This window comes from Notolepis coatsorum (assembly GCF_963971535.1).
Source record: "Notolepis coatsorum genome assembly, chromosome: 9".
In the NCBI taxonomy this organism is placed as follows: Eukaryota; Metazoa; Chordata; class Actinopteri; order Aulopiformes; family Paralepididae; genus Notolepis; species Notolepis coatsorum.
The window spans coordinates 152,958,609-152,968,608 of record NC_140173.1 but is presented as its reverse complement, the minus strand read 5'-3'; the positions used below and the strand labels follow the sequence as shown (position 1 = coordinate 152,968,608).

The following is a 10,000-nucleotide window of genomic DNA, read 5'->3' as shown; positions in this document are numbered from 1 at the left end:
TGTATATATTCTCTCCCCGCCGTATGTATATTTCTCTCCCACCCACCCACCCCCTCCTAATGTACAGTCCCCTCCCCATCATATATATATACTCAGTCAGGATCTATGGGTAACAGTACTGTATATTTGAATACCGTATATGTCACAAATGTATCAGTACTAAATACCTGTGTGTCCCTATGCCATAAATGTCATGTATGTTGTGTATATGTCATAAATCGCTTAAGTCGCTTTGGATAAAAGCGTCAGCTAAATGACTAAATGTAAATGTAAATAAATGTCAATATGAATTGAAAATGGGGGACCCTGATGTAAACAAGACGAAAGTATTTCTCTGGTCTGCATCCCCTTAACAATTGTGTGTATTGAGCCGTACTGTATTGTACCCATTCTGCAATCTGTTAAATAAAGTTTTCATTCATTCATTCATTCATTCATTCATTCATTCATTCATTCATTCATTCATTCATTCATTCATTCATTCATTCATTCATTCATTCATTCGTTCATTCAGGGAACGCCCGCACAGTTAGCCTAGCTTAGCATCATTCACTGGAAGTAGGTGTGCCAGTGTAGCCTAGTTCCCAACAGTCACGAAATACACTCCAAAACGTTCCTGTAAACATGTTGTGACCTGTGTATTTACCACGTGGATGAATACAAATAGAAAACATAACAAAAAAATATATAATGAGTCATTTTCGTTTTCTAAGCAGATATATACTCGGAACAATTTTTTGCCGAACCACTGCTGTCTGGGCGCAGTGATTTCATCACCTCATCACAAGTATATATCTGCTTAGAAAACGAAAATGTCTAATTATTATTTTTGTATTCATCCACGTGGTAAATACACAGGTCACAACATGTTTACAGGAACGTTTTGGAGTTGTATTTCGTGACTGTTGGGAACTAGGCTACACTGGCACACCTACTTCCAGTGAATGACGCTAAGCTAGGCTAACTGTGCGGGCGTTCCCTGAGCCTAACGCATGCGCAGAGAAGTAAAAGGTTTGTATCCGCTCGTCTAACTCAAGGGGTAGATGTTCAAATAAGCACATTTCCCAAAAAGTTGTTGTGTTCCATTAATAATAAAGTCCTGATTCTGATTGGCTTGTGATTCAGATTGTGATTGTGACTCACCACAGGGTCAGGGTCAAGGGTCAGGGGTCAGGGGTCAGGGGTGACTCACCACAGGCCACCTTGGCATCGGGGTCCTGCTTCAGATGGGCGTCCAGCACGGCGTCACTGATCTGGTCGCAGATCTTGTCTACAGAGCAGAATACAAAGACGTGTGTTAGTGGCTCCAGTGTCTGATCCCAGAACAGTGACACAAAAAGCAGTGAGTGTGGATGTGAATTCATGATCACACCGTGATTTGCAGGCCTTTCTCAAGTCAAATCAAGTCAATGTCCCGACGAATTGAAAACGGGGGACCCCGATGTAAACAAGACGAAAGTCTTTCTCTGGTCTGCATCCCCTTAACAATTGTGTGTATTGAGCCGTACTGTATTGTACCCCATTCTGCAAATCTGTTAATAAAGTTTTCAATCAATCAATCAACGTTGGTTTTAGTAGACGTGGCTACTTCATGGTGCCTTCCTGCCCCTGGGTCCTTCAGCTGGATCTGCAGTGTGTGGCAGCAGGACTGTGGCAGGACTAGTACAATGTATTCACCTGTCCTGCATGCGTCTATTCGAATACGCAACCCCTTTTGTGCGTTTTGCGAATCTGATTGGCCACTGACGTTTCTGGTCATGTGACATGTGCGCCCTAATCGCTGTGACGCGCCCAATTTCCGCCTCACCCCAGCAGCAAACCCTAACCCTAACCGTTCGCTTCGCCCTGCTCTAAGACAAACTCTAACCTTAACCAACTTCGAAAGAGTCGCCTAAAGCTTAACCGGGGGAAAGAACTTGCCGTCACACGATTGGTGCGACCAGAAACATCAGTGGCCAATCAGAGCGCAAAACGGGAACGCGGAAGCATGCACCGCTTGGGTCCTGTATTCATGTCTCCCTCCCTCCCTCCCTCCCTCCCTGTCTCCCTCCCTCCCTCCCTCCCTCCCTCCCTCCCTCCCTCCCTCCTCCCTCCCTCCCTTCCTCCCTCCCTCCCTCCCTCCCTGTCTCCCTCCCTCACTCCCTCCCTCCCTCCCTCCCTCCCTCCCTCCCTCCCTGTCTCCCCCTCCCTGTCTCTCCCTCCCTGTCTCCCTGTCTCCCTCCTCCCTCCCTCCCCCCTCCTCCCTCCCTCCCCTCCCCTCCCTCCCTCCCTCCCTCCCTCCCTCCCTTCCCTGTCTCCCTCTCCCTCCCTCCCTCCCTCCCTCCCTCCCTCTCTCCCTCCCTCCCTCCCTCCCTCATTCTGCTGAAGCAATGCAATACATGTGTTACATCAGAAACAACAGCATAAAGATCTGTCTTCGCCACGTTGGACCTCAAACACAAGTTCTTGTAGGCTGCAGTTTTTTTTTGGTTTTGTTGTTTTGTTACACACTGAACTTTAAAATAAATATAAATATAAATATAGATATATAAATATAAATATAAATATAGATATATTAGATATAGAATAATAGATATAAATATAAATATAGATATAGATATAGATATAGTGTCAGTGTGAGCTGCGTTGGGCTGTTTCCTGACAAGGCTCTTCTTCTGTGGTTGTAATAATGACGGCGTGTGTCCCTGGTTCCTAGCCAGGGGGTCAGAGGTCAGTATCTGTGGGAAAAGCCCAGACCTCTGGGCTTGTTATCAGGTACAGAGTGGCCCCGCTGCGGCCCCTTAACCAAGGCCAGCCCCCCCGGCCCCCCCCCCCCCCCCCCCCGCCCCCCCCCCCCCCCCCGCCCCCTTTGTTTGTCAAACAGTTGTCGAACTTGAGTCTTAGTAGTCGTATAGACATATTAGCATAACGCATAGAAAACTCTTGAGGGATTGGGGCGATATTGCCTTCAATGAGGACGTGAACTGGTAGATCATGGGGCAACACCAGGGGTGTAAAAAGTAATTAAGTGAATAAAGTGCGGCCGCAGGATTAATAACGTTAGCGTTAGTTCGGCCAGAGAAACAAATATACTAATAAAAATGGTTGGACTGCAAGATTTATACTTTGTAGGTCTGCATTTTAAAGGAACACTCCAACATTTTGGGAAACTAGCTCATTTGCCGCCATCTACCCTGGAGTTAGACAAGAAGATACATACCTTTTGTCTTCTCTGTGCATGCAGTAGGAGTAGGAAGACGTTGGGAACTAGGCTAATGGAGGAACCTACTTCCAGTGACTGACGCTAAGCTAGGCTAACGGTGCACGTCTTCCTACTCCTACTGCACGCACAGAGAAGACAAAAGGTATGTATCTTCTTGTCTAACTCCAGGGTAGATGGCAAATAAGCTAGTTTCCCAAAATGTTGGAGTTTTCCTTTAAATGTAAGGAGTAAAAAGTATGTTTTTTTCTCTCTGAAATGTAATTGAGTAGAAGTACAAGTATACAAACCTAATAATACTCGAGTAAAGTACAAATCCCCAAAACAGTACTAAGTATTGTAACGAAGTACAATTACTCAAGTACTTTCCACCCCCGAGCAACACCTATGCAGATAACACAGTGGACGATAAGGAACTCAATTATAATGCCATAAAATACTGTTGGACATGTAATTGTTGACGTAATTTTATCTCTGTTTGTGTTATTATTATATCTTTTTATTGTATACTCGAGTCCCTCGGGTCGAAATAAAAACGGCTGAACGATGAATATTTTATTTAATTGTTTGATAAGAACCTCGCGGGCGTACTATACTCTCTACATAATCAGAAAATCCTTTTCTCCTTTTACCCAGGGTTCCAAATCCCATCTGTCCCGCAGTGTATTAAACATGATAAAAGGTAACTGATTATGGATTGGATTTAACTCGGTCGGGGGGGGGGGGGGGGGACTTTGTGAGATTACATATTTCTGGGGATATTTCGACAGACTTGTTGAGACTGTTTGGTTAAACAGAACAAAGAGGGCAGAGTACGTTAGAGCGGTTCTGATTGACGCTGAGTTGAACCAGGACACTGTGCGGGGAGTGGGTGGTATATCAGAAGTACTGGCTGGTGGATCAAATAGAACAACGAAATACACACGTACACACGTACACACGTACACACATAGACACGTACACACATACACACGTACACACGTACACACGTAACACACGTACACACGTACACACATAGACACGTACACACATACACACATACACACGTACACACGTACACACGTACACAAGTACACACATAGACACGTACACACATACACACGTACACACGTACCACAAGTACAAACGTACCACACGTACACACGTACACACGTACACACATAGACACGTACACACATACACACGTACACACGTACACAAGGTACACACGTACACACGTACACGTACACACATACACACGTACACACGTACACAAGTACAAACGTACACACATACACACGTACACACGTACACACATACACACGTACACACGTACACACATAGACACGTACACACATACACACGTACACACGTACACAAGTACAAACGTACACACGTACAACACGTACACACGTACACGTACACACATACACACGTACACACGTACACAAGTACAAACGTACACACATACACACGTACACACGTACACACGTACACACGTAGATACGTACACACGTACACACGTACACACGTACACACGTACACACATACACACGTAGATACGTACACACGTACACACGTACACACGTACACACGTACACACGTACACAAGTACACACGTACACACGTACACACGTACACACGTAGATACGTACACACGTACACACATACACACGTACACACGTACACACGTACACAAGTACACACGTACGCACATACACACGTACACACGTACACAAGTACACACATACACACGTACAAACGTACACACGTAGACAAGTACACACATACACACGTACACACATACACAAGTACACGTGTTACATTACTGTACATTACTGTATTACTGTATTACTGTATTAGCGTATAGTAAAGTGAATATAACTGTGTAGTAAAGTGAATATAACTGTGTAGTAAAGTGAATATAACTGTATAGTAAAGTGAATAGAACTGTATAGTAAAGTGAATATAACTGTGTAGTAAAGTGAATATAACTGTATTAGCGTATAGTCAAGTGAATATAACTGTATTAGCGTATAGTCAAGTGAATATGACTGTATTAGCGTATAGTCAAGTGAATATGACTGTATTAGCGTATAGTCAAGTGAATATAACTGTATTAGCGTATAGTCAAGTGAATATAACTGTATAGTCAAGTGAATATAACTGTATTAGCGTATAGTCAAGTGAATATAACTGTATAGTCAAGTGAATATAACTGTATTAGCGTATAGTCAAGTGAATATAACTGCATTAGCGTATAGTCAAGTGAATATAACTGTATTAACGTATAGTCAAGTGAATATAACTGTATTAGCGTATAGTCAAGTGAATATAACTGTATTAGCGTATAGTCAAGTGAATATAACTGTATTAGCGTATAGTCAAGTGAATATAACTGTATTAGCGTATAGTCAAGTGAATATAACTGTATTAGCATATAGTCAAGTGAATATAACTGTATTAGCATATAGTCAAGTGAATATAACTGTATTAGCGTATAGTCAAGTGAATATAACTGTATTAGCATATAGTCAAGTGAATATGACTGTATAGTCAAGGTGGTCAGCAGTAGCAGCTTCCCTCACACCACATGCCCTCTCTCTCTCTCTGCCCACATGCCACCCCACACCGAACCCTCTGCCCACATGCCACCCTACACCGGCCCTCTGCCCACATGCCACCCCACACCGCCCCTCTGCCCACATGTGAAACACGGTGAGCCTAGTAAACACATGTTGCTCCTCACAGTCCATCAATGGAACACCATTCAGGTTTAGATAGTAAATAGACTGGTGAGCCGGTGGCGGTGGTGATATCAGTGGTTCGGCAAAAAATCAACACAAATCAAATATTGATTCTGTCAAAATGCAGTTTAATAATCCATCTGTCCCATTTATATGAGAAAAGCGAGGGTTTTTGTAAGATTATATTCCTGGGGGTGAAACGGCACACAGGAGCTGATCCGGCAGAAGAAAAGCCAGGAAAGTGACGCATTAATCATTTCATTTACATTTGACGGTGACTGTCGCACAACTCCATGGCGATTATAAGTCCCCTTCCCGATGTCACACAGAAGAGAGGCTCACTGAGATACACACAGGCCTACATGTCGACGCCGTCCCGACCAGAGGACGTAAAGAGAACACGCGCTCACCTGGATGCCCCTCGCCCACGGACTCCGAGGTGAACATGAAAGAGCCATCGTCCAGGTCACCCATTTTCTCCACAGGCTTCAGTTGCTTCAGGCCGAGTCAGAGAGAGAGAGAGAGAGGGAGCGAGAGAGAGAGGGAGCGAGAGAGAGGGAGAGAGAGAGCGTTCCTCAGGTCCAAACCAAACAGCAGCCAGAGAGAGTCTGAAGGCTGCTTTATATTCCAGTTGGTTCTCCTGAGGGAGTTAGAGAGAGAGAGAGAGAGAGAGAGAGAGAGAGAGAGACGGGGAACACAGAGAGAGAGAGAGAGAGAGATATAGAGAGAGGGGGGGAGAGAGAGAGAGAGATGGGGGGGAGAGAGAGCGTGAGTGAGAGAGAGAGAGGGGGGGAGAGAGAGAGAGTGAGTGAGAGAGAGAGAGAGAGAGAGAGGAGAGACAGAGAGAGAGAGGGGGAGAAAGGGGGGGACAGAGAGAGAAAGAGAGAGAGAGGGGAGGGGGAGAGAGAGAGAGAGAGAGAGACAGTGAGAGAGAGAGAGAGAGAGAGGGGGGGAGAGAGAGAGCGAGAGAGGGGGGGGAGAGAGAGAGACGGGGGAACACAGAGAGAGGGAGAGAGAGAGAGAGGGGGGGGAGAGAGAGAGTGAGTGAGAGAGAGAGAGGGGGAGAGAGAGAGAGAGAGAGAGGGGGGGGGGAGAGAGAGAGAGAGAGAGAGGGGGGGGGGGAGAGGGGGACAGAGAGAGAGAGGGGGAGAAAGGGGGGGACAGAGAGAGAGACAGAGAGAGAGAGAGAGAGAGAGAGAGAGAGAGAGAGAGAGAGAGGGGGGAGAGAGAGAGAGTGAGTGAGAGAGAGAGAGAGGGAGAGACACAGAGGGGGGGGGAACAGAGAGGAATAAGTGACGCAAGAAAGTGGGTTGGGTCCCTTCAGCCAATAACACGGTCTCTATGTCACAAAACTCCTGGTCTGTGTGCACATGGTGCTATATATGGTTAAGGGAAACACAACACACACACACACACACACACACACACACACACACACACACACACACACACACACACAATCACTCACTCACGCGTCATGTGAACCCATGGGACATACCATTTCAGGGGTGGGGGGGGGGGGGGGGTTGTTGATGGGAGGAGATTTCAACTTTGCAAAACTACATGTTAACCCCTTGTGTACAATGTTGTACTTTAGAGTTGACTGTACATTGGATTATCGACGAAACCTTACTTGGTCCCAAGAAGAGGGTCTTGTGTATTACTGGGTTACGAGTTACGACATTTACTGTACATTGGAGGGGGTTGTGTTAGGACATTTATAGGGGCCAGTTTCGAATTGCAGTCTCACGTAGGTGTTTTTTGAGAGTGTTTTTGAAAGTGGGTAGTGATTCACATTCCTTTACAGCTGTGGGTAGGGCGTTCCACGTTGATGTGGCATAATTGCGAAACGTGTTTAGTCCCTTGTTTGAGCCGAATCTGGGTTTAACATGATTTGTTGAGCTCCCTCTGGTGTTGTGGTCGTGGTATTCACTGACCTTTGGGAAGTATTTTGACATGTACATGGGTACCTTGGTCGTGTAGTGTATCTTGTCAGTCCTTCATATAATTGATTTGTAGCATGTGCCAAGGATGGCGCTCAATCGTGCAATAAATGTTCCAAAACATTTCACCTGCAGCCCAGCGGTCACGCTGTTGTGTCACAAAACACAGAGAAGACATAGTTTCCAGAGGTGGTCCCACAACAACACACGCACACACACGCACACGCATGCACACAACAACACACGCACACACACACAAGCATGCACACAACAACACACGCACACACACGCACACGCATGCACACAGAACACACACCACGCACACACACACAAGCATGCACACAGAAACACACGCACACACACACAAGCATGCACACAGAAACACACGCACACACACACAAGCATGCACACAGAAACACACGCACACACACACAAGCATGCACACAGAAACACACGCACACACACACAAGCATGCACACAGAAACACAGGCACACACACACACAAGCATGCACACAGAAACACACGCACACACACACACACGCATGCACACAACAACACACGCACACACACACAAGCATGCACACAGAAACACACACACACGCACACAAGCATGCACACAGAAACACACGCACACACACACACACGCATGCACACAACAACACACGCACACACACACAAGCATGCACACAGAAACACACGCACACACACACACACGCATGCACACAGAAACACACGCACACACGCACACAAGCATGCACACAGAAACACACGCACACACACACACACGCATGCACACAGAAACACACGCACACACAAACAAACATGCACACAGAAACACACACACACGCACACAAGCATGCACACAGAAACACACGCACACACACACAAACATGCACACAGAAACACACACACACGCACACAAGCATGCACACAGAAACACACGCACACACACGCACAAGCATGCACACAGAAACACACGCACACACACGCACGCATGCACCCGTCACCATACTCAGGGCATTTTTTGCAGTGAGCGGAAGCAATAATGGTCTGTAGTACAGTACGCGGATTTACTGATCTATTATCGGCCGCTTTTGGCCTAACGTACCTCATGCAGGCCTCTCCCTCCACAAGGTACACGAGGTGGGTTTAAAGTAAGACGTAAACAGACCGTCCCTCGCCATAAACATCGCAAAGGCACATTACTCTCTCTCTCTCACATCTGGGCCTGATTTCAGTTTGTGTTGATTTGGGGAGTTTTAACTTCAGCAGTGAATAAAATACCTTTCTTCCTGCCAGCTGAAGCCTTACTCGTCATCAAAGCACTTTTTTGTATTTATTTAATTTTTTCTATACTTTTATTAATCTCCTTGGGGAGATTCGTCCTTTACATTTGAGTGGCGGGCAGCCACACATAGTGCGTCGCCTGGGTAATGCCAGTACCTTGGTCAAGGGACCAACTCCAGCTGTGATGCCAGTACCTTGGTCAAGGACCAACTCCAGTTGTAATGACCAGTACCTTGGTCAAGGGACCAACTCCAGCTGTACTGACCAGTACATTGGTCAAGAGACCAACTCCAGGTTGTAATGACCAGTACCTTGATCAAGGGACCAACTCCAGCTGTAATGCCAGTACCTTGGTCAAGAGACCAACTCCAGTTGTAATGCCAGTACCTTGGTCAAGAGACCAACTCCAGTTGTAATGCCAGTACCTTGGTCAAGAGACCAACTCCAGTTGTAATGCCAGTACCTTGGTAAAGAGACCAACTCCAGTTGTAATGTCAGTACTTTGGTCAAGAGACCAACTCCAGCTGTACTGCCAGTACCTTGGTCAAGAGATCAACTCCAGCTGTAATGCCAGTACCTTGGTCAAGGGACCAACTCCAGTTGTAATGCCAGTACCTTGGTCAAGGACCAACTCCAGTTGTAATGCCAGCACCTTGGTCAAGAGACCAACTCCAGCTGTAATGCCAGTACCTTGGTCAAGAGACCAACTCCAGTTGTAATGCCAGTACCTCGGTCAAGGGACCAACTCCAGTTGTAATGGACCAGTACCTTGGTCAAGAGACCCAACTCCAGTTGTAATGACAGTACCTTGGTCAAGAGACCAACTCCAGTTGTAATGACCAGT

General features: G+C 46.2%; 1 protein-coding gene across 1 annotated transcript in view; it reads right to left on the bottom strand.

Moving 5' to 3' along the window:
* Positions 1-6,466, bottom strand: part of mat1a (methionine adenosyltransferase 1A) — a gene marked incomplete at its 3' end in the record, with an annotated part of 29,306 nt that extends 22,840 nt beyond the window's left edge. The window contains exons 1-2 of the mRNA XM_084321129.1: positions 6,336-6,466; positions 1,193-1,270 (exon numbers count right to left, since the gene is read on the bottom strand). Of these exons, the coding sequence (XP_084177255.1) occupies positions 1,193-1,270; positions 6,336-6,399 (142 nt within the window). The 5' untranslated portion in view covers positions 6,400-6,466. The remainder of the gene's footprint in view (positions 1-1,192; positions 1,271-6,335) is intronic.
* Between the last annotated feature and the right edge of the window lie 3,534 nt (positions 6,467-10,000).